Source organism: Artemia sp. Qi Xiang Cuo, chromosome 14, assembly GCF_049724085.1.
Source record: "Artemia sp. Qi Xiang Cuo chromosome 14, ASM4972408v1, whole genome shotgun sequence".
NCBI lineage: Eukaryota > Metazoa > Arthropoda > Branchiopoda > Anostraca > Artemiidae > Artemia > Artemia sp. Qi Xiang Cuo.
This window is the reverse complement of record NC_142807.1, coordinates 39189076-39213274: the sequence shown is the minus strand read 5'-3', so window position 1 is coordinate 39213274 and position 24199 is coordinate 39189076. Positions and strand designations below refer to the sequence as shown.

General features: G+C 35.6%; 1 protein-coding gene across 1 annotated transcript in view; it reads right to left on the bottom strand.

The window, feature by feature from the left end:
* LOC148944447 (popeye domain-containing protein 3-like) overlaps window positions 1–24199 on the bottom strand; it is a 38868-nt gene that overhangs the window by 5748 nt on the left and 8921 nt on the right. The window contains exons 4-5 of the mRNA XM_089099933.1: window positions 23223–23353; window positions 20920–21027 (exon numbers count right to left, since the gene is read on the bottom strand). Coding sequence (XP_088956059.1) covers window positions 20920–21027; window positions 23223–23353 — 239 coding nt within the window. The remainder of the gene's footprint in view (window positions 1–20919; window positions 21028–23222; window positions 23354–24199) is intronic.

The window sequence follows — 24199 nt, the reverse complement described above, 5'->3', positions numbered from 1 at the left end:
TGATTTCCGAGAGTGACAGAATCATTTCGCGGTGCATTAAAGGACAAAAATTCAGACTTATCAATGTTGACAGAAAGCCCAATAGATTGAAAGTCACTTAGGAGTCGATTCAGGCTCCTTTGTAAGTCTTCTTTAGATCTAATGAGCGGAAGGACGCCGTCAGCGCATCATAGACAGCGCAATCACGCTGCCTAAGTAAAGAAGGATGTTGGCACAATGCATTATTTTTTTTCCATACCAGGGCACTTCGTATCGAAGTAGTTGTCGTATAAACTTCATAAATGGCTCATTTGATTGGAATTTAGAATGGCTAATGCCCTTTTTAATAGTCGAAAGTTATTGGAAGGCAACTAACACCCCTTCCACGCCCACCATTTCCTCAAACATATCTAATCTGAATTTTGAGATGGCCATTTTGTTCAGCGTAATTTTTTTCCAGATAGAAATGATGTTTTTGAAGAGGACACTCCCCCACAACCCTGAGGGCAAGGGTTGTAAGTTATGTCATGGGAGCATATAAGATTATTACAGAAAGCGTTGTCGTAGAAACTTCAAAAAAGGCTCATTCGATTGGAAATTCAAAGGGCTAGTGCCTTTTTTAATATTCGAAAGTGATTGGAGAGAAACTAACCCCCCCTCTCACCCCACTTTTTCCCCAAACACTTCCAAAAAAAAATTTGAGATAGCCATTTCGTTCACGTAGTTGAAAGTTCTGGAAACTAGGTCCTTGAGGACAAACCCCCCCCCCGCCAGAGCCTTCAGGGCAAGGGTTGTAGGTTATACCCTGGGGCATATAAGGTTATTATAGAAAGCGTTGTCATAGAAACTACAAAAATGGCTCATTCGGTTGGAAAATGAAATGGCTAGTGCCAATTCGAAAATAATAGTCGAAAGTGATTGGAGGGCAAGTAACACCCCTTCAGCGCCTACCATTTCCCCAAACACATGCAGTCAAAATTTTGAGAAAGCCATTCAGTTCAAGCAGTTAAAAGGTCCGAAAATTATATCTTTGAGCTGGACATTCCCCCCACAGTCTTCAGGCTGAGGGTCGTAAGTTATGCCCTGGGGGCATATAAGTAGTGATAGGGTTCCAGGTTCAAGCAGACAGGTAGGGAAATTAACACAGGGAAATAACCATGTGGGGTTCCTAACCCCTTGCACCTGTTCCCAGCTGACAAGATTCCCACCATGGCAAGAGTTCAATGTCCTTAGCAAGATTTCAATGGTTAGGTAAGGTGTTTTTCTATGACAGCCCTCCCCAGTTTCAAAGTCATGCCCTTCCTTTTCCCATAGAATTTGAAACGCAGCCCTCTGACGTCACTACACACCTATCAAAATTTCGGTTCTGTTGGAAGTGGTCTGATAGGTTTTGCTCATGCATTGTTAAAATTCTCGTCTGGCAAGATTCTCGGATGCTATGACACAATATAGTTACTTGAAGTATGGTCAGGATAATAGTGCAATTAGTATAGGGAATTAGCATTGTATTTCAAACGCACAGATAGGGAGATTAGCATTGAGTTTCTATGACACAGATAGTGAAATTAACATGGCATTTTCAAATAACGAGCAGGGAAAATAGCATTGGATTTCAAACGTACAGATAGAGAATGTATTAGTGGAGCTCCTAGCCCCTCGCAACTGCACAACGCAGTCACCTGTTCTATTAAAGGGAACACACTTGGCAAGACTCCATGACACGCCCCTCTGGTCTCCAATGACGTCATACGACTTACCCTGTTTCAGACGGACAGGTCTAATATGCCTGACGCAACTTTACGTAACCCTACCACAAGAACCCCAGGGCGGGCCCCACTTGCAACGTAACGACACCCGAAACCCCCAAAGCGTTCCTTCTTCATTAATTTAATGGCGGCACACACTTTATGTAAGATCAGCGCATCTTACGCATGGACGATGTATCCATCACTGCCAGATAATACCATTCTGACATTTTTCGCCCAAAAGCCTCAAGGCATTTTTTTATTTTTCGGAGTTTCATTATTCGCTCGAAACACCTTTCATATTTTTTCAATAGTTCTCGACCCCTGCCAGGACTCTGCAAGTTCTAACAGTGGTTATGATTTGGGATGTGTAGTTTGGTATTTCGGGCTTTTCTGAGCTAGGTTTCTTAGTCTTTCGTAGATGTGTGTTGTCTGAAACTTCTGACATGGGATGTGTAGTTTGCTATTTCCTGCTTTTTTTAAGCTAGATTCCTTAGGCATTATAGAGGCTTATAAAAATAAAGAATAACATACGTAAGTAGCGATAGGTCAGTCTAAGGAACCGGACAGTCCCCACACCATAGAAGCAGACAGTACTCCCTTACTGTGTCAATGAAAGAGAGCGGACAGTCCCCTACCATACAACAAGACAAGCATTATGCTAATTATAGGTATGTCGTGTTACTGTTTTTATGGCTATTGTTGTTATGTTATGTTGATTTTACTATATGGTTGTTGTTGGTTATGTTATGTTACTGATGTTTGATGGCTATTGCTGATATGTTATGTTGAGGTCGTTTCATAGTTATCGTTTTTATTTTGTGTTGAAGTTATGCTATGTTGATGTTATTTTATGTTTGTCATGTTATGTTGTTTGATGGTTATGTTATGATGATAGTGATTCATGGTTATTTTGATGTTTAGTTATGTTGTTATGTTATGTTGATGTTGTTTCATGGTTATGTTATGTTGATGTTATGTTAAGTTGGTTATGTTATTTTAATGTTATTTGATGATTATTGTTATTATGTTATGTTGATATTGTTTCATGGTTATGTTATGTTATGGTGGTTATGTTATGTTAAGGTTGTTTGATGGCTATTGTTGTTATGTTATGTTGATGTTATTTCATGGTTATTTTGATTTCATGTTATGTTATGTAATATTTTTATTTCGGCGATTCTCAACCCGGGCGATTTATCAGGTTGAGCGATGTGCAAACGCTTGCCATGGACCGAAGTGGATGGAGGAGGCAGACGTCATTCTCTCCGCCGAGCAGCGCCCGGCAGGAGACATAAGTCAAAAGTAAGTCAAGTCAAGATTCTCAACTGTGTTCGGTTTAATGCACGACTACCATTTGAACAGTGTTGTAAGGTCCCCTACCGCAACCCCAAGGACCCCCTTCCCCCAACTTTTTCTCTCCCCGAACCCACCCACCCCTCTCCAAACCACCTCCATCCCCCTACCCTCCGAAACCCCCCCTCCAACCCTCCCCCTAACAATTTTTTTTAACATTTATTTTTTTTCAACTTTTTTTTACATCTAAATCATATCAGAAAAATAGAATGACACTTTTGATTTAAATTTTTTTTTATTCATAGATATTAATAAGAAGTAATATACTATGTGTCGTTATTGGAATAAAAAAAAGTTCCTTTACAAGTTGTTGTTTCGTTTATTTGTCAGGGGCACACATTTTAGACAATTAAACGCATTTTTTCTTAACGTCATTACATTGAAATCTGTGAAATAAGAAATAAAATGGAATGTGTAGGCTGGTCATATTTTTTTTTTTTTTTTTTTTGATCAAGTAGAACAGAATATTTTTGTGCGCTATTTTGCTAGCAGTTTCATGAGGAGAAAAGTCAGTTTAAATGTTTCGCGAAGAGAAAAAACCAAAAGGAACTTTGAAATATCTTCAGAATGTAACTGTGAAAAGGTAAACCACGACAAACTTTAATCGAAAAATGCACATCTGATATACCAATATTCAACTTGGAAGATTTTAATTGTGAGAAATTTGCGAGTAAAATACATAATCCAGAGGACGAGGTTCAATTTTTTAGCAGATGGGTTCAGATGAATATACCTTCTTGGGATAAATGTATAAGACACACACAGACACACAGACACACACAGATAGACACACACACACAGACACACACACACACACAGACACACAGACACACAGACAGACACAGACAGACACACAGACACACACAGACACACACACACACAGACACACACACACACACAGACACACACGGACACACAGTGCACGCTTTGACTTAACAACAAGTCTCCATTCCGAAGCCGAATTTTTTAAGTTCACTTATTTCACCTGACGCCTCAGGGCAAAGTTTATCGACGAAGTCCTTATGAGCATTAGGTGAGGTCAGGTTTGCAGTACAGTTTTTTAGTATAAAGGCAAACGTAGGAGCTGGGGCAGGGCTAATTGTTACGTTGGTATCAATTTTAGCTGGCCAAACAGGGCCTGAATGCGTCGCATTCTCTAAAAAGTCGTAAATATTTCGAGAGTTCATTAACTTTTGAGAATAAGGTAGCCGAGACTGTCCCCCGAATGTTGGGGTTTCAGAAAGTGAGAATACAACAAAAGTGAGAACCGGCAAATTATTCTTTGCTGCCCGATTGAACTGTTTACAAATGTCAAAAACATTATCTTCATCCTTTGTATTTTTCTCACACCGGCTCTGAATATTCAGCTCTTTATACAGAAACTCTTTAGAACTGATAATAGTACCATGATCAAAAAAACTTACAGCTTTTCCGATAATCAGATCAATTTTCGCACCATCAAGCATAGATCTCGTGACAAAGTTCAGTAATGGGTTTAAAATAATTTTCCTATTTTGATCAGTCATTGCGCAATCTAATTATCATAGCCAGGGACAGTCGAGTAAATTTAAACAATAGAGAACAGTGTCCTGAAGACGTTTCTTTACTCTAGCATCAGATCTTCACTTTATTTGTAGGTAAATTTCACTATTCAAGGACTCTGTATATATTTATCATAATATGAATGCACTCTAGAATCTGCTGTCAAAAATTATTATAGATGACGCTATTTTGCTTCCAAACAAAGAGCATAAATTAGTAACTACGTTATAAGGCAACTCCAGTTAAATAAATCTATTCTTCAGCACAAATTATATGAGAAGAATTGAAAACTATGTTTTCTTACTATTCCTGGGATCACAGAATCCAAATCGAGCACAACCTTGGTTAAAGAATCAAACTATTTCCATATAAATTTGACTTATTTCAAACTTGGTATTTTATTTGCTTCCACTGATTAGAAAGTTACTTTGTTCAGTTATTTGTTTAGTTATGGATATACTAGTATGTTTTGTGTAAAGAGGCAGAGGCTATTACTATAAGTCTTCATCTTGTCTTTTTCTTCTGTTTTTTTTTTTTTTTTCTCTCCTTCTTTAGGATATTAGAATCAACGCCATGACCAAGACTACGATCTTGCTCTATATAATTAGTAAGTATCTATAACACACAGCCAATAACTAATCTGAAAAATCATGTGATTTTGCACGACGGCTACCCAAAGCATTTATAGTTTAACGGTAGTACTTTATAATTCAAGTCAGTAGGTTTTTTGGACGCTCACAACAGAGTATACATTTTTTTTTGGCCTGAAGGCAAATGAGCAATTCTTGTTCTATAAATTGCATATAGTCCGTAGGTTTAATGAAATGTAACAAACATTACATGTATTTTAAAAGTATGCCCAGTTTTGTCTCGTGGACCGAATTAACACTATCGGGATTTTTTTTTGTTCTGGGGGGAAGAAGACAACCATCATGAAAAAGTATACGCAACGATTTTGTTTCTTTTTTATGTATGTCGTCAGACAGGATCTTTGGCTAGTTACACATACGATCTTTGTTTTATCTTTATATTTTTTTTCTTAATTTATGTTAGTTGGGTTATGGTTATGCTTTATTTGTCCTTCCTTCTTGGTTATGTTGATGTACTGTTTGAATCTGTCTTATTTGTCCAGTCTTTTAAGAAAGATAAATTTCATCTTGTGCTTTTAAAATTTCCAATTATTGGATTTTACTGGACTTTCTTGACTATAGTTACTGGAATGCTAATGAATACCATAAATAGCTAGAAAATTACAAAAGAAGGCTTTAAATTTGTGGTGATTTTTTTTTCATAAGGTTCCGTACGGAGAATGATCTCGAATGTATGTAGTTAAGTTAGATTAACTTCTAGAAACAAAATAGATTATTCATAGTCAAAATATCTTCATTAATTTTCAGCTTTAGTCCCGAGTTTTAAGGGAATATCTTTATGAACATACAAAGGTAAGAAAGAATCAAGCGCTTTGGTGCCAAAACCTAGAAGTATAAACAGTCCTCTAAGAAGTTTGGCATTTAAGAAACTCAAATATTGCTTCCGAAAAACATGTACCTTTAAATGCTTGCAAAGTTCCGTAAAGCTATCATTTAAGACAGGTACCCATCTGAACTTTATCTATCATTACAGAATTTTAACAGAAATTTCATTTACTAGCACAATATTTTTTATTAAAAAAAATTACATTTATTTGAATCCGACTTTTTCTTGCTTTAGCCTAAGCAAAATTATCAATTATCACATCCCAATAGATTGCTTCTAATTCTTCACGTTCTAGACCTTTCCCAGAAACACGTCTGATTACCATCATGAAGCATGTATGCATTGACGGTTATCATGACAGGGCTAAGCTTCGTACTGAAGAGTATTCCTTGTCATTTCCTTGTCATTTACCAAGTAAAAACTAGGGAAATGGGCTATATATGTTTTTACTTTTATAACTCTAATAAATCAAATAATATTAACATTTTGAGTACTAAATATCAGTATATGTATATTAAACTGACAATGCATATTCATTTGTATTTTTTTCAGTAAAGTACAAATTATGTTCTGGCCTTGGGAAGACATAGGGGTTTTGAGCCCAACTTATGTTAATTTCTGCTCGTTTTGAGTTTGACTCGGTTATTTATAGTAATTTCTTTTCGTTTTGGGTTTCATTTATTTATTGATGCTGATTTGTGCTAGTTTCGTGTTTGGTAGATTATTTTATTTTATTTTTGATCATTTTTTGTTTAATGGAGTTTTTTACTTTTTTTTGAAAGACTCATTCTGTGGAAAGTTTCTTTTAACTAATTTCTGTTCGTTTTATATTGACATAGTTTTTGCAGCGAAAACGAAAATAATACTTTAAATCTTTTCGTTCTTTTAGGAATTTATAGTTTGGTCTGCTATTTGTATGCTGGAGAAAAATTTTCAGCAATTTTTAACAACATACACCCTCTTAAAAATCTGGACACAAATTGTAGCGTTTAGTTTAGTTTCATACCTCCTGTAGTTGATCTGAAATGGAAAACTCGATACCATTCGCAAACAAATCTGTTTACTTTCTTTGATACCTTGGATACACTTACGCTATTTTGATTTGGTTAAATTTTAAGAGCAGAAGCAGCCCCGAAAGTTAGAACATAATACCCTCAGTCGTTCATGGGATACTGCTGAGATGCCTTATTAGGAATTAGCATTAACAAAATGCATTTTGATTTAATCTTATGACAAAATTTAGTTATTAAACATAAAGTCAAATGAGGTGGGCATGGGAGGGGGGTTAGTTTCCCTTCAATCACTTTCGACTATTAAAAAGGGCATCAGCCCTTTCTATTTTCAATCGAATGAGCCCTTTTTGAAGTTCCTAAAACAACTCCTTCGATACAAATTGCCCTGGTCCAAACAAACACAACAACAAAAAATAATACATTATACCCACATTGATCTTTACTATAAAAATGTCAAGCCTTCCTATCACTTTCGACTATTAAAAAGGGCACTAGGCCTTTCAATTTCCAATTGAATGAGCCCTTTTTGAGTTTCTACGACAACACTTCCTATAAACACCTTATATGCCCCCAGGGCATAAATTACAACCCTTACTATAAGGGCTGTGAGGGTGGATGTCATCCTATAAGACCTAATTTCCAGAGCTTTCAACTCCGTTAAACAAAATGGCTATCTCGAAATTTTGATTGGATGTGTCTGGTAAAATGGTGGGCGTGAGAAGGGCGTTAGTCTTTCTCCAATCACTTTCAACTATTAAAAAAGACACTAACTCTTTCAATTTCTAATCAAACGAGCCCTTTTGAAGTTTCTACGACAACGCTTTCAAGAAAAACCTTATATGCCCCCAGGGGACAACTTACAAGCCTCGCCCTGAAGGCTGGGGGGGGGGGTTGTCATCCTCAAAGACCTAATTTCCAGAACATTCTGATACGTTGAACAATATGGCTATCTAAAAATTTTGATTAGATGTGTTTTGGGGAATGGTGGACGTGAGAGGGGGGTTAGTTACCCTCCTATCACTTTCGACTATTAAAAAGGGCACTAGTCCTCTCAATTTCCCATTGAATGAGCCTCTTTTGAAAACTTTACGACAACTCTATCATTAAAAACCTTATATGCCCCTAGGGCATAACTTACAACATTTGCCCTGGGGAATCTGGGGGGTTTGTCATCCTTCAATACATAATTTCCAGAACTTTCAACTATATTGAACAAAATGACTATCTCTAAACATTCATTGAATATGTTTGTGGAAATGGTGGGCGTTAAAGGGGGGTTAATTACTCTCCACTCACTTTCGACTATTAAAAAGGGCAATTTCAAATTCCAATCATATGAGCCCTTTTTGAAATTTCTACAACAACTTTCTATATAAACCTTATATGCCCCCAGGGCATAACTAACAACCCTTGTACAGAGGGCTCTGATGGGGTTATCATCCTAAAATATCTTATTTTCAGAACCTTCGACTCCGTTGACCAAAGAGTATATCTAGAAATGTTTATTGTATGTGTTTGAGGGAACCTTAAGCGTTTGAGGGAGGGTATTTGGCCTCTAATCCCCGTTAACTATTAAAAGGGAACTAGCTAATATTCAATTGAATGAGCCCTTTTCGATGTTTTTACAACATTGCTTTCTATAAAAACCTTACATACTCCCAGGGCATAGCTTGCAACCATTGCCCTGAGGGTTGTGGGGGGGATGGGTTGTCATCCTTAAAGACCTAATTTCCAAAACTTTAAACTACGTTGAATAAAATGGCTATCTAAAAATTTTGATCGGATGTGTTTGAGGAATAAGTGGGCGTGAGATGGGGGTTAGTTGCCCTCAAATCACTTTCGCCTATTAAACAGGGCACTAGCCCTTTGAGTTTGCAATCGAATGAGCCCTTTTTCAAGTTTCTACTACAAAGCTTTCAATAAAAACCTTATATGCCCCAGGGCATAACTTAGAACTCTTGCCTCGAAAACTGTGGGGGGAAGGTGTAGGTCAGATGTACACGTTACCAAACTTCAAACCATGTTTACAAAAGGGGCTATCTAAAAATTTTTGGTGATTAGATGTGGGTAACTGGTGAGCGCAAACGGGGGATTGGCTACCTTCATATCCCTTTCGACTATTAAAAAAGGCACTAGACATTTACATTTCCAGTCGAATGAGCCCTTATCGAAGTTTCTATGACGACGCGTTCTATAAAAGCCTTTTATGCCCCCAGGGCATAACTTACAACCCTTGCCCTGAGGGCTGCGGGTGTCCTCCTCAAAAACATAATTTCTATCTAGAAATCCACAACACTGAACAAAATGGCTATCTAAAAATTTTGATTGGATGTGTTTGGGAAAAATAGGGGCGAGAGAGGGCGGCTAGTTGCCCTCAAATCCCTTTCGACTGTTAAAAAGGGCACTAGACCTTTGAATTTCCAATCCAATGAGCCCTTTTCCAAGTTTCTACGATAAAGATTTCAGTAAAAACTTATATACCCCCAGGGCATAACTTATAACCCTTGCCCTGAAGACTGTGGGGGAAGTGTCCTGCTGAAAGGTGTAATTTCCAGAACTTTCTACTGCGTGGAACAAATGGCTATCTCAAAATTTTGATTGGGTGTGTTTGGGGAAATGGTGGGCGTGGATGGGGTGTTAATTGCCTTCCAATCACTTTTGACTATTAAAAAGGGCATTAGTTATTTGAATTTCCAATCGAATGATCCCTTTTTGAAGTTTCTACGACAACACTTTCTATAAAAACTTTATACGACCCCAGGGAATAACTTACAACCTTTGTCCTGAGGGCTGTGAAGGGGTTGTCATTCTATAAGACCTAATTTACAGAACTTAAAACTACGTTGAATAAAATGGCTATCTCAAAATTTTTATTGGATGCGTTTGGGAAAAGGTGGTGAGGGGGGATTAGTTGCCCTCCAATCACCTTCGACTATTGAAAAGGGCACTGGCCCTTTGAATTTCCAATTGAATGAGCCTTTTTTGAATCTACTACGAAAACACTTTCTGTAAAAACCTCATATGCTCTAAGGGTATAACCTACAACCTTTACCGTGAAGGCTGGGGGGAAGTCTCTTCCTTCGAAAAATAATTTTTATCTGAAAATAAACTCTGCTAAACAAAATAGCAATCTCAAAATTTTGTTTGTATATTTTTGGGGAAATTATGGGTGTGTGGTGCTAGTTCCCTCCAATCTCTTTCGACTATTAAAAACGGCGCTAGCCCTTTGATTTTCCAATGGAATGAGCCTTTTTTGAAGTTTCTACGACAACGCCTTCTATAAAACCTTATATGCCCCCAGGGCATAACTTACAACCCTTGCCCAGAAGGCTGTGGGGGAATGTCCTCCTCAAAAACATAATTTATATCTGTAAATCAACTACGCTGAACAAAATGGCTATCTCAAAATTTTGATTGGATGTTTTTCGTGAAATGGTGGGCGTGGAAGGGGTGTTAGTTGCCTTCCAATCACTTTCGACTATTAAAAAGGGAACAAGCCACTCCAATTTCCAATTGAACGAGCCCTTTTCGAAGTTTCTACGACAACTTCTTTGATACGAAGTGCCCTGCTCTAAAGGAAAAAAATAATAAATAATACGTTGTGCCAACATTGTTCTTATATGCCCTCAGGGCATAACTTAAAACCCTTACCCCGAGGGTATTGGGGGAATGTTCTCCTCAAAAACTAATTTTCTATCAGGAAATCAACTACGGTGAACAAAATGGATATCTCAAAATTTTGACTGGATGCGTTTGGGGGAATGATCGGCGTGGGGGGCACTAGTTACCTTCCAATCACTTTCGACTATTAAAAAGGGCACCAGCCCTTTGAATTTCCAATCAAATGAGCCCTTTTTGAAGTTTCTACGACAACTCCTTCGATACGAAGTGCCCGGGAATTGAGAAAAAAAACATTGTACCCGCATCATTCTTTACTTAGGCAGCGCTATCGCGCTGCCTATGATATGAACACTTAGAAATATTCTATTAATTAAATTTTAAAGCTTTGGTGTCAGTCGGGTATTATTAAGCTGATATAAACTCACAGCAACACTATCTTGGTCAGAATTTTTCTTTGAATTTCCTACCCAATATCATGTTTCTGTTAATTGTGAGCTAACTATTTCTGTTAGCTAACAATTCTGTTTCCGCCCTCCAAACAAATTTTTGTTAGCTAACATTGTTAGCTAACAATGGGACGGTGGAAAAACCCCTTTAGCTTTGCAATCGGCTTCCCCGTAGTTACAAATTTTAGTTTATAAATTTATGTTTGTCCCATGTGGGCCTTGTGTGCTATAAAGGGATTGAGGTTCAGAAACGTAAAAAAATAATTTCTCAGGTAAAGAAAGCATAATCCCACATAAACATAGATTCAGCAGACTAAGATAGGTTTTTTTTCAAAGGAATTAACAGTCTCAGGGAAAGGGAAGAAAAGATACTAGGTTTGGAACGCAACATATATTTTGTTTTTAGTGTCTTAAAAACAAATAACAGAGAAATTGTCATAATTGATTTTGGTTCTCTAGGCTTTTTTCAAACCTAGTTGTCTATGACACATACAGAAACGTGCATAGTTCACCCTTACCAGGACTGAGATTAGGCTTAGCCTAACTAGGTTTCTGATGGGAGTTTGCTCAGAAATTAATCTTTAGTATTAAAGTAAATGGACCCTGGAGAGAGAAGTTTAAAAGCTAAATTTTTATCTGATTTTCTTATGTGCAGAATGTTGACATGGGACAAGCCTCACTAGAAATGTTTCATAGTTGACACTTCATTTAATTCAAGGCTGATGTTCTTTCTTTAGCCTGTTATATTTGTACTAAGGGTAGGATTCAAAACACTCACATTCCTTGTGCTTTCTAGACTTTAGGCTGAACTAATTCCGGAATAAGAGTTCTGTTTTACAACTCTTAGAGTTGGCAAGTAATCAAGAGACAAAGAGAGGATACATGCTTTATTCCTTTCTTTCAAGCCCTTTTCCACTGTTGTTTCTGGCATTCTGGCCAGTTATATTATATTACCATTTTGTGCTTTGCCTTCAGCAGATACAATTAAAAGTGTAAAGTCAAACAATTTACATGGCTGCCAAATAAATGTTTTTATGCATCAATGAAGACAAATTGAAGTTATTGACAATAAGTTATTAGCAGTTCATTGGTCTTGATCTTTGACACCTGACATCTATGTCTTGATCTTGAGTACATTGGTAATTTTGCACTCTTTTAGGCCATTTTCTTGTATGGGTCAAAAGGCTAATGCTCAAATCTTCATCATCATCTTGTAGTTTCTTGTTACGAAGTCTTGTCAGCATCGTTGATATGCTGTCACAGATCAAGAGAGAAAAGGACCTGAACCTTGACATTGATGATTTGGACAGAGAGTTTCGATCACTGAGGCACACAGACGATGCAATTTGGTCCAAAACTGGCGACAACCCTGCAAAATTTTGGTCATTCCTGTCTGAATGTAAGAATGGAGAAGGCAATTTTCTTACCCCTACCTTACCGAAATTCATGGGTATCCTGATGGCATTGCCACACTCAAGTGCTACAGCAGAGATGCAGTTTTCGCTGCTAAAGATCGTCAAAAGTCCCCTCAAAAATAAACTAGAGCCAGAAACTTTAAGTACTTTGATGCATGTGCACAGGTTTGTTCAAGACCCAGCAACATGGGAAACATCCTCATAAGTAGTCACACAGGCTAGGCTGTTGAAAAGAAAAGACCAGTATCACAAAATATGTTCTTTTTGGATAACCTTTAATATTTTATATATTTCTATTGCATATTTGAAGAGCACAGAACTGTTTTTTCATTAAAATCTTCTTTGCAAACTTTTGCAAATTGATATGATCCTAGACATTTGATATAATTTATCCTGATATACTATATTTGATATGATTTGATTTGAATTACAGATTTTGATTTGATATCATTTGAATATTGACAGATTTGGTTTCCTTGTGTATAATTTGTACTGCCATTTAGGACTAGTACATAATCAATACAAGGTTTTCGCTAAATTGTAGTAGAAAGGACAGTTAATTAAAGAACATATATTTCTGCCTAATATGGGACTAATGAATAATTGTAAACGTTGCTCTGTACTTCAATTAGTTTCTCTTCGGCTAAAGCAATCCTTCTCACTTCGAATTTGAGGTTAGGACTCACGGATAGTTATCAAGATACTATAAGTATTCATGGTCCCTTTTTTTTATGTCTACACTGCTTATCTAACTTGCTAGCTTAAAGATAAACTGTAGCGTTAGACCTAAAATTCTTGAAGATTCAAAGTACGACTTTGGAATTCATTCCCAAGGTCACGAGCGTTTTTTGCTAATATGCTTCTTCTGTATGATACCTCAAAATCAGAGTATTTAGATGGTCGGCCAGAGCAGGGCTCTTGTCAAAGGAACCAGGGAAGTAGGATTTATCACCGCTCGTCTGATATTTCAGCTTAGACTTGACCTATGACAATTTTCCAGGAGTAAAAGAAATATATAAGAAATCGACACCATTTGAGTGGTCTTTTTCAGAGCTAAAGTTTACCATTAAGGATACCAACTGTGGCGGGGCATTAAAAACGCCCATAAGCAAATGAAATTCGATTTGAGGATGAAAGAGGATTATTGTGGTTATTCTTTTCAATGAAAACTTAGAAAAAAGAAAAAGAAAAGAATTTGCAAAGTAAAGACAAAGAAAAGGAAAATGGAAAAGTAGACTAAATAAATAAAAAGGTTCTTCCTGTCCAGAAACAGGATTTATGTCACAATTTCAGTTTTTGCTGAAAATCCAGTTTTTGGTGTAAATTCTCTTCCTTCTTGAGCTGTAGCCTTTGAAAACATAATACCTTAGCTCAAGGTGCCCAACGCGTCTTTTTGGTGTGAAGCCTATCATTATTGACCAAAGATTTTTTGATGATTTTTTTTGCTAATTTTGGTGAAATACTAGTGATTTTCTTGATGAAAAACTGGTGGTTTTTTTGTGATTTTGTTCGGTGAAAAAGTGGTGATTTTTATTTTGTTGTGATGGCAACCCCGCTTCTCAGTAGCTCGAGCAAGTTTTAAAAATATTGCGAACCAATATTATTTAAGACTGCGGAAGCAGAAAGAAAGGGGGTGAGACGGCGAAGTGGCTTATGACTTGACTGAGTGGCGGACCCAGGATTTCTAGGAAGGGGGTTTGGATTAAATTTTAGCAAATACAGAAATTTCCATTGCTAACTCCTGATCAAAGTTGCAACAGGGAAATAGTCGTTATTTCATACATAGTGGGAGAGGGATCCGCGAAGTGTCGGGACTATTTGAAATTTGCCACAAAATGTTTAACCACAAAGGGGCAACCTAATAGTTTTGGCACATATTATGTATTAAGTTTCACAATACCCTGTGGTTTTAGATAGTAATATTGCACCATGGAGCGTCAAAACTTTTTTCTTCTTGATAAGGAAAATTAATCCCTTCAAATTTTCCTCTTTTATTCTCTTTTTTTTGGGCCATAAAGATTTCCTTCGAAATTGAGTCTAGGACCTTTGTTTTTCTTCTAATAGCTGGTGGAAAAGTTCTATCCAAGAAAATACCAAACGTCTGTTAAGAACTGTTTGTCGTGAAATTCATAGTGAGTTTTCAGAAAATTGAAGAACATCAAAGAATTGCATTTGTAGTATAAGAAGAATATAAAGTAATGCTTGTTGTTATTATTGTTGTAAATATTCTGCAACCAACATGCAATTACGTAAAACTTTACATCAGAAAGATTTTTTTTTACCAGTAAGTTAATCCTCCCGATTCTTTTCATTATCTTTCCAGTTTTGGGTTACGTGCAAGTTTGGTATAAAACTTGGAATGTTTCAGAATTGTGCTAAGACTACTTAAAATTATTTAATTATTATTTAAATATTGCAGATGCCAAAACAAATGATTTTAGTAATGCCCATTTCTAGAATTTTCTTTTTGGAAAAAGGAAGGGGTTGAGCTTATTGTTGTTTTTTTTTTCTTTTGAATCTTTACATTCAGTTCTTGCTTTAGCTGTCTTGGCATAATTAGCTTCACTGTCTAAGAAAATTGTCCTCGCTTAGGCTTTGAGAGGTAGCAAACTTGAAATGTTATAATACCCCTATATACTTTTGAATATCCTTGTCTTATCCGCCTGTAGAGCTAGCCCCGTTATTTGGCATTTCAAGGACTTACAAAAATTTTCAGTTTTAAGGATTGGAATCCTCTTGGTTTCTCACAAAGTTCGCAAAAGGAATACAGTTCGGTTGCTAACGCTATGAAAGATCCTCATGGTTTCCAGAAAAAGTTGTGCAATTGGCGTAATTTTTTTTTATTTAGCTATTGATAAATATAGTGCTGCCACTTCTATTTTTTCTAAGAGTATTGCTTTCTATCAGTCCAAAAGTGGGATTTCTTGCGCCAATGGATTTTTCTTTTCAAACCGAGAAGGAAATTCACGAAAAATAGTCATCTCCGTATACTGGAGTCCTCGTGCTATTTATTTTTATTTATTTTTTTTTTTCCCACCTTCTCTCCTATCAGATATGTCATACTAAAAATTAATAGTTTTCTTCTTTCTAGCAAAGATGCATGAGAGGCAAATTTTAAGACAAATACACATTTTAGCGGTAGATCCAAAATTTTACAGGGCATTACGCTAGAGAGCCCCATTCTAGAATATTCATCCAGTTTGTTTACCAGCAAATAAATAAAATGGTATTTCTAAATGATGAGTCTGTATAATCTTAGATCTTTTACGGCACAGTTTCCTTTATTTCAATTTCCTTTTCATACTTAAACCAATTTTATGTTTACCTTTTGCATGATTACAGCCAGACCAATTATTTTCCTTTTTCTTTTTTATCTCTTCAACGTACTGTATTCTTCCTTATACCCTAGACGCTGGATTCATCTTATTTCTTTTCCTGTCATCCAAGCTGTGAATAACGATGCCACACGCGTGATACCCATGAAAAAATATAATGTCGCTTATTTTTCGGTCCGGCTTTGTCCAATGGTTGAGATAGGAGATAATCGTACTGTCTAGATATAAGTACTGTGCTAAGCAGCAACAGAAAACTCTGTATCTTGTTCTGATATGTGCCGTTTTATAAGGTGTAATTTCAGAGGCGGTTCTGGCCTCTATTGCGCCCAGGACAAAATCTTGATTAGCACCCTCACCCCTGTCTCCCAAAAAATCTTCCGGTCAAGTCTTAACAAAATTTTTATTTATTAACAAAATTATTTTCAATTTATTAATTAATTCACGATTTATTTTTAATTTGTTATTTAAGTTATTTAATTATCATTAATTATTTCAATTATTACTATTTAATTTTTAAAATCTATTTTTATTTTATTAACTAATTAATATTTTATTAATTATTTTCATTTATTAATTGCGCTCTCTACTTCATTAATGAAATTTCAAAGAATACAAAATGATCATAACTGTTAGATTATTTGATTGAAATTTTGTGCCCCTAAAATTTTTACACCAGGGGCTTCTCTTCCTCCCCTAAAACCGCCTGTATGTAATCATCAATTTTGTCTTTTTGCATGGACCTAGCTAAAGCTCAAAAGGCAATTTTTGCCGGATTCTAGCGTGGGTGCAAAATTTGGGATTAATCAAACGACTATTTGTTTGATCATACAAAACAAGATCAAAACTCAATAGAACTTTAGCAATAAATAGAAAAGAACTGAAAAGAAAGCAATTGGAAATTCAGAACGAATTCAGTTTAACAGTCAGTCTTTCTTTATCTTACTTCAACCTTACTTATTTCATCCCAGGCTCTAAAACTTAAATCCAACGTGGCGCTGCTAATTTCAGAATTATTCTCATGAACTAAGCTAGGAAGAATATATGTTTTTTTTATCCAATTCAATATTTATTCTCTGTATTTTTTTTGTTCAATCGCTTACACATCACTCACTTGCCATTTGTCTTTTTTAGAAAAGGTCTATGTGTCAGAAGATGTATACATTCTCTTGAGAGTAGGAAAATCCATCAGGGCTTTATAGATGGCACGGCTTATAGGAAGATTTTTAAAGGCAGATGTTTTCAACGAGTTACATCTTAAGCCTTGTCCTCATTTGACATTTTACGAAACCAACCCTGTTTTTGGGGTTGCAAAGCACAGATTTACAACCCAGTCTCCATTTGACCAATTACACACATTACAGAAAGCTAATAAGCAAATGCAAATGTGTGAAAAAGGTTTCCTCCACACAGTACGCGAAAATCGAACTATTAATTGTCTGATTTACCTGCTGTGTGTGTAACTCAGCCTCCTTTAACGTGAACTCAGTAACTTCAACCCCTGTAACTCAAAAGTCTTTCAATTCAACCCTGTTTCAACACAATCTCTATGCAGTTCAAATCCCATTTAATCTCCTATTCAAGGTCATCCTATGCAATTTCATCGTATTCAAATCAAACCCATTAAACTCAACCCCATTCATTTAAAACCTTATATAACTCAACCCCCATTTGATTAAATCTATTGAACTCAACCCCAATTATTCCTACACACTTTTATTTGATGCTCTAAAAGGAATTGTTTGTATAACAAATTTATCTTCCTTGAAAAAATGTTTTAGCTTAATTTCGTCGGTTCCTAAGATGGAAAGAAACTAGGTCATGGCCCATCAATCGTTTGTCCCTGTAGGATGGTCAAAACATAGGAAATATTATTTAAGTGGAGTTCAATATTTATGGCTGAAATAAAAAGGCTTGTTCGAGTTGCCAGATTTGTAAACATTTCCAAGGAAATTTCGTTTGTAGAACATGATCATAACCGCTCATTAAGACATTGAACAAAAGTACTAAAATTCTTAGGGTTCGAAAAATCCCTTGAAAGTTTTTTTTTTATAGAGGCGAAAGAATTTTGAAGTGGATTTTTCTCTCAATTCTCCCTCAAGGTTGAATAGGAAATATAAACCCTGAAAGGAAAATTTGTGTTTATTGAAAGAGAAGTAGTTTAATTTTACTTAAGATTTTCTAACATGCAAACACTTTATAAAATGCTTTCAAATATTTTTTTCTCCATGTTCAAATCCTTAAAAAAAAGATAGGCAGTAGGGGACCAGAAAATATACACAAGAACTATAAAGAAAACGTTGTCAAAAAATTTAAGAAATTTTTTCGAAACGTTGTCAAAACAATTAACAAATAAATTTAAAATATACGGTCTATACGTCTGGACTGCATTTCTTTTGACCACTAAAGATTCCTCGTAGAAAATCGGTAAATTTTCCGATGAATCTACTAATGAGAAAGCTAGGAAATAGACATACCTTCAGAATCAAAATTTCATTCTGAACCCGAATATAGCATTCATTTGCATCGTAAATAAAATTTACCCCAAGTAATCCCCCCTAATTTACAAATAAATACCCTAAATTAAATATATGCAGTGAATTTTCCACTATTTTGGCAAACTGTTAGATCAATTTGATGAAAAGAGTGACTTACAGAGAATTCAGTTTACACATACAACCCAGGGTATATATTTGGACCTTGGGGGGGGTGTTAAAGTTTATTTATGACGCCTATGAATTTAATATTTGGATTCAGGAGGAAATTCCGATTCTAAAGTTTCGTCGATTACTTAGCTACTTCGTTAGTAAGCTAATCAAGAAATTTACCAAAAATCTTGTCGTTTGATTGAGCCCCATGACATATAAATTCTGATAATTTAAAAATAAAACAGACTATATATCAGTAAGCTATTTACGTAATTGAATCATCAATACAGCTGTGCGTGTGTTTTTTTTATTCGCCAAATGGTCGTCAAATAAAGCCATTATGTCACAAGAGACAAGCTTAAGAATATCAACTTTTTTAAAAGCTTTACTTTAATTACGTCTGTTTAGGTAAAACAAGGGATCAAATCCCTTCACAAGTTGTGCGAAGGCTATTGGCTGTCTTCAAAGAAGACTAAATCTTCAAATATAATAGGAAAGTTTACAGATGGCTATTGGTTGTTTTAAAAAGGGGTAGGGATGGTCTTGGAGTGAACTGTTACAAGTCAGATTTGTTAGTTTAAAGTATGGTACGCTAATGAAGCATGGAAGGTAAAAACGAATTACGGCATTTAACAAAGACTTAAAATGTCTAATCAAAAACAATATATAGAACCACTTTTAAATATACTTGTATCTCCAAATTCATCAAAAAGTGAAGATAAATGCTTTCCTTGCTACTAGGAACGACATAGATTTTCAAGGCTAAAGGTAAGCACACAACGATCATAACATAAAAGTCGCCCTTCAGTAGATTAAATAAAAAAAACAAGTTTTTTCAACTGAAAGTAAGGAGCAAATTAAAAGTTAAAACGAACAGAAATTATTACGTATATGAGGGGGCTTACTTCTCCAAAACACCTCGCTCTTTACGCTAAAGTTTGAATTATGTCCCAATTCTTTAAGAACGACTCCTGAAAAACTATGTTCGTTTAATTAAAACAATAAGAAGCTTTAAGAAACTTTAGTGCTAAAAACTTTAGCAGAAGGAGCGGGGTGTTTTGGAGAAGTAACCCCCCTCATATACTTAATAATTTCTGTTTGTTTTAAGTTTAAATGTTGCTCCTTACTTTCAAATGAAGAAACTTTTTTTTTATTTAATTTTTTATCATTTTTTAAATAATGCTGGGAAATCCGGCACCCTCTTCATAGAAAACTCCCTTCTCCCATGGAAACTTCCTCCATGGAAAGATCTTCCCACGTAGCCCACTCCCCCAGAACCCCCCACCATAAAAAATCCCCCTTGAAAACGTGTGCATACTTCCCAATAACCAATACTATACGTGAACAATGGGCAAAGTTCGTAACTTGCAGCCCTTCCTTAGGGGACTGTGGGAGATTAGCTCTTCCTCAAAGACTTAGTTATTAGATTTTTTGACTATGTTGAACAAAATGACTATCTCAAAATTTTGATCGGGTGACTTTGGGAAAAAAATAGCGTGGGAGGGGGCCTAGATCCCCTCCAATTTTTTGGTCACTTAAAAAGGGCACTAGAACTTTTAATTTTTGTTCGAATGAACCCTTTCGCGGTATTTTAGGGCCACTGGATCAATACGATGACCATTAGAAAAAAAAATAAAATAAAAATAAACGCGTATCCGTGATCTTTCTTCTGGCAAAAAATACAAAATTCCACATTTTTGCATATAGGAGCTTGAAACCTCCACAGCATGGTTCTCTGATACGCTAAATCTGATGATGTGATTTTTATTAAGATTCTGTTACTTTTAGGGGGTGTTTCCCTCATTTTTCTAAAATAAGGCAAATTTTCCCAGGCTCGTATAACTTTTTATGGGTAAAATTAAACTTCATGAAACTTATATATTTGAAATCAGCATAAAACTCCAATCCTTTTTATGTATCTTTTGGTATCAAAATTCCATTTTTTAGAGTTTCAGTTACTATTGAGCCGGGTCGCTCATTACTTACAGTTTGTTACCACTAACTGTTTGATACAAATAGTGGGGACCACTTTACATTTTCGTGTTTAGTCTGAAGGATGTCAGATTTTTAAGTAGCACGAAAAACAATTTCTGTTTTACCTTTTAGTGAATTTGGAGAGAAAGTTGCAATTTAAAAGTTTTTTTTAATAAAGTTTAATTAAGCAAGTACATAGGAAACTTCACTTTATTATTTTTTTTTATACAATTCATTTCATATGATAAGAATAGATTTCCGATGGATATAAGAAGATGTAAGATGATGTAAGAAGGATGTAAGAAGGATGCGAGAAGTTCTTAAGAAGAATGCCAAAATTTATTGAAGTTATCTTTTTTCATTTACACTTACCTTGAACTTATCGTCCAGCAAAGGTTGACAAGACTTGAACTCTGGTGAATCCAAGAACTGGAAAGGTTCACCCGTATGCAAAAGCGTTCGGTCGCTAAACACGTTAGCCTAAAAATGCAGACAGTACATGAGTCATTCGTTTACAAGCAGAAGTGGATTTAAAGGGATTTTTAAATTCAAGTTGAAATCTTGACCTTAATAAACTTACGAATCTGATCCAATCCTTGGTTATTCCATCTTTGTGGAGAGATGATACGAATTATTTTCCCCTTCAGCCCCAAATATTTTCTCATTGTGTCAAATGAGCATAAAAATTATATCCAATGCTATATCACTCAAAAGTGATTTGTCGCCGAATACAGCAGGGATCACATTTTAAGGAGAAATTTTTCTTCCATGCCTTTTTTTATTACTCATCAAACAGAATGGATAATCGTAAAAAATGGGAAGTAGGTTCGTTACATAAGAAACTGTATATTTTTTCTACTGGTTAAAAAAATCCGTATAATACACTTTCTAGGGACAAAACAGATTTTATGGCTCCTAAATAAAATTCCTGAATCAGTTACAAAGGGGATTTTCTCTAATTTGCCATTCCTTTTCACATGTTTTAATAATTTTGGTTACTATGGACTGCGGTTCGTTCTTTACTGGGTTGCAGCTAACGCTACAACCATGCCTTTTGCGGTCTTCGCGCATTTAAACACCTTTGTAGTCACTTATAGCATCAGCTCACAACTTCAACCTTCAATCTAGCGATTTCAATCAGAACAGAAGAAGAATCAATAGAGTATGTTGTCGGTGATAACCTGATCTGCGAAACTGCATGGGCAAGGGTGGCAAATTATGCAGGTAGCCTATTGCAAAAACAGATTTTACAGTAAAATTTTAGTTCGGAAGTGGACCGGTTAAACCATATTGATATTGAAATAATGCAAAGGAAATTAGTCTAAATAATCTAAGAGCTCAAGGCAGATACCCTGGGACTGAGACCTCCTTACCGGTCCCACAGCTGCATACACAAAGACAAGTTGTTCCTATTTCGGCTTGTGATTATTTTGGGATTAGTCCAAAATGTTTAAGTATCAACCGTAAAAATTAATTGCACAACTGAAATCAATTTACAGCGTGTGCAAATAAAATTACAGAAATAGATTAAATTTGAGGAAGTTGATATTTATAGGAAGCATCATACCCCAAGCAACAACCCATCTCTAACATCTTTTTTGGTTTTTCTGAAAGCATCCAGCCTCAGTTACTGAAGTTACTACTGCCATTACGGAGGTTATTAATACGTGAAAGTTAGTCAGTTAGCTAGTGAAAGTTAATTACGAAAGAAATATTTTGGAAATTTTGAAAAATAGATTCAAATACTGATGGTCGAGTGATTCTAATTAATGATGCTAAGAGGCGGGGCTTAGTGACGTTTTTCTGTGATTAATCATCATTAATTACGTTCTAGACAAGTAATGTACTAGGGCCTTAGAGCTTTAGGCATGCCATTAATCGTATTTAATGATTATCGTGAATTAATCGTAATTAATGATGATTAGTCACCGAAAAACGTCCCTAAGCCTCTTAGCATCATTAATTATAATCACTCGACGTGGAATACACCCTTGCTGAAATCGTTTCCCGAGATCAGCTACGTGTGCCTAGCCCCTAAGAGGGTATTCTGAAACAGCGTTTACACCAGAATTAGTCTGGCTATGGTAGACTTTGGGGACTCAACTCGTAAAAAAAAATTGTGAAAAAAGTGAAATCGTTAAAAAAGTAAAATTGTTAAAAAAAAATCGACATTAACCTCAGAATCTGAGGGTCTTTTGGGCTTTAAGACCTTCCAGTTTTCCCTCTTGTCTAGATATATTGAAATCTAAAGATTGCTTTCACTAACCTGCCTACTTAATTGACTATTTATTCTAAAATTTTTAAACAGCTACAAATTTGACTTTTAATTCGGACTTTAAACAGCTAAAGACTGTAAGATATTGCTAATATGCTGAAAAACAGCGAAAACGGATTTAAGGACTATCAAGTGCAAAAGTTTGTGTCAAAGCCGTTTTTGATGCAGGAATTACTACTTATACATTGTACTCAGTAGGGGCTCGCTTACAAGACCAAAGGCATAATAAGCATGTTAGCTAGTGTAAATAAACTAAAACGCTAAACTCGAACCCCTTGAACGAGATTTACCTGCAATAAATTAGCAACCACGCTTGGAAATGCCAACGTGTAGACGTTTCCTTTTTTTGGGAAAATGTCAGAAGTGGGGATATAATTAGTTAGATATAAAGTGAGCTTACCTTTCCCGAAAGCAGAAGTCCCAAACGATCTGATCTAGTAAGATTTTGCAGTGCATATGGATCACCAAGGTTTAGTGTGCTTAATTGTGCGTACTCCGAACACACAAACTTCTTAAATGATTTTTTTCCACCTGATGTAGATTTATAAAATTACGTCAAAATGTAAATATTACCAAGGCATAATTGTAACTGAGGGGCTACTATTAACGAGGTAGAAGATAATATGTACTACCTTATTGGTGTTTCTTACCATCAGTTAGTTATGTGATAGCCTGTGGTAAGTATTTTACTAAATCCATCTACTTTAGGACAGATAAAAATTAGGTGGCCATAGTGCTTTTCTAAAAACTAAAATTTTTGAAGTCCCTTAAAAATTAACAAAACCATGATTTAAGTGGTAGTCAATGCTTCGAAGAATCCTATTCCAGCGGTCATTTTCGCAATTTCCATGTCAAAAATTTATACTTATAGAAAAATTATACTAAAGCTGTAACAAACATATAAACATGTATAGAGAGCTGATACAACGCCAAAAAACAGAAACTGACCCATAACAAATGTTTCGTTTTCCACCGAATAGACAAAATCGATTGTATTAAAAATGATTCAAGCATGAACTTTACGGTAAATAAACTACAAAAAAAACACACGCAAAAAAAAGGAAACAGATCCATAATATCTGCTAGAAGAACGACCTAAAAAGAACTCAATATGGAAAATCAAAAGATTTAAAATACGGAAAAAATATGAAATGTCGACTTGATAAATTTTGGAGGAACAAAACGACAGGTTTTTTTGCACCTGCAGTTAGCGGCGGTAAAGGTTGCAAGCTCAACTTTTAAGTTTCCCAACAGGTTCCTTTGCTTCCCATTTAAAAGTAGGCATAACCAAAAGCAAAAAAGGTTTTTGGCTGAGCTTACACCCCTACCTACCCAATTGGTTTGAAAGTTTAATTTCTTGTTTTTGATTTTTCTTAT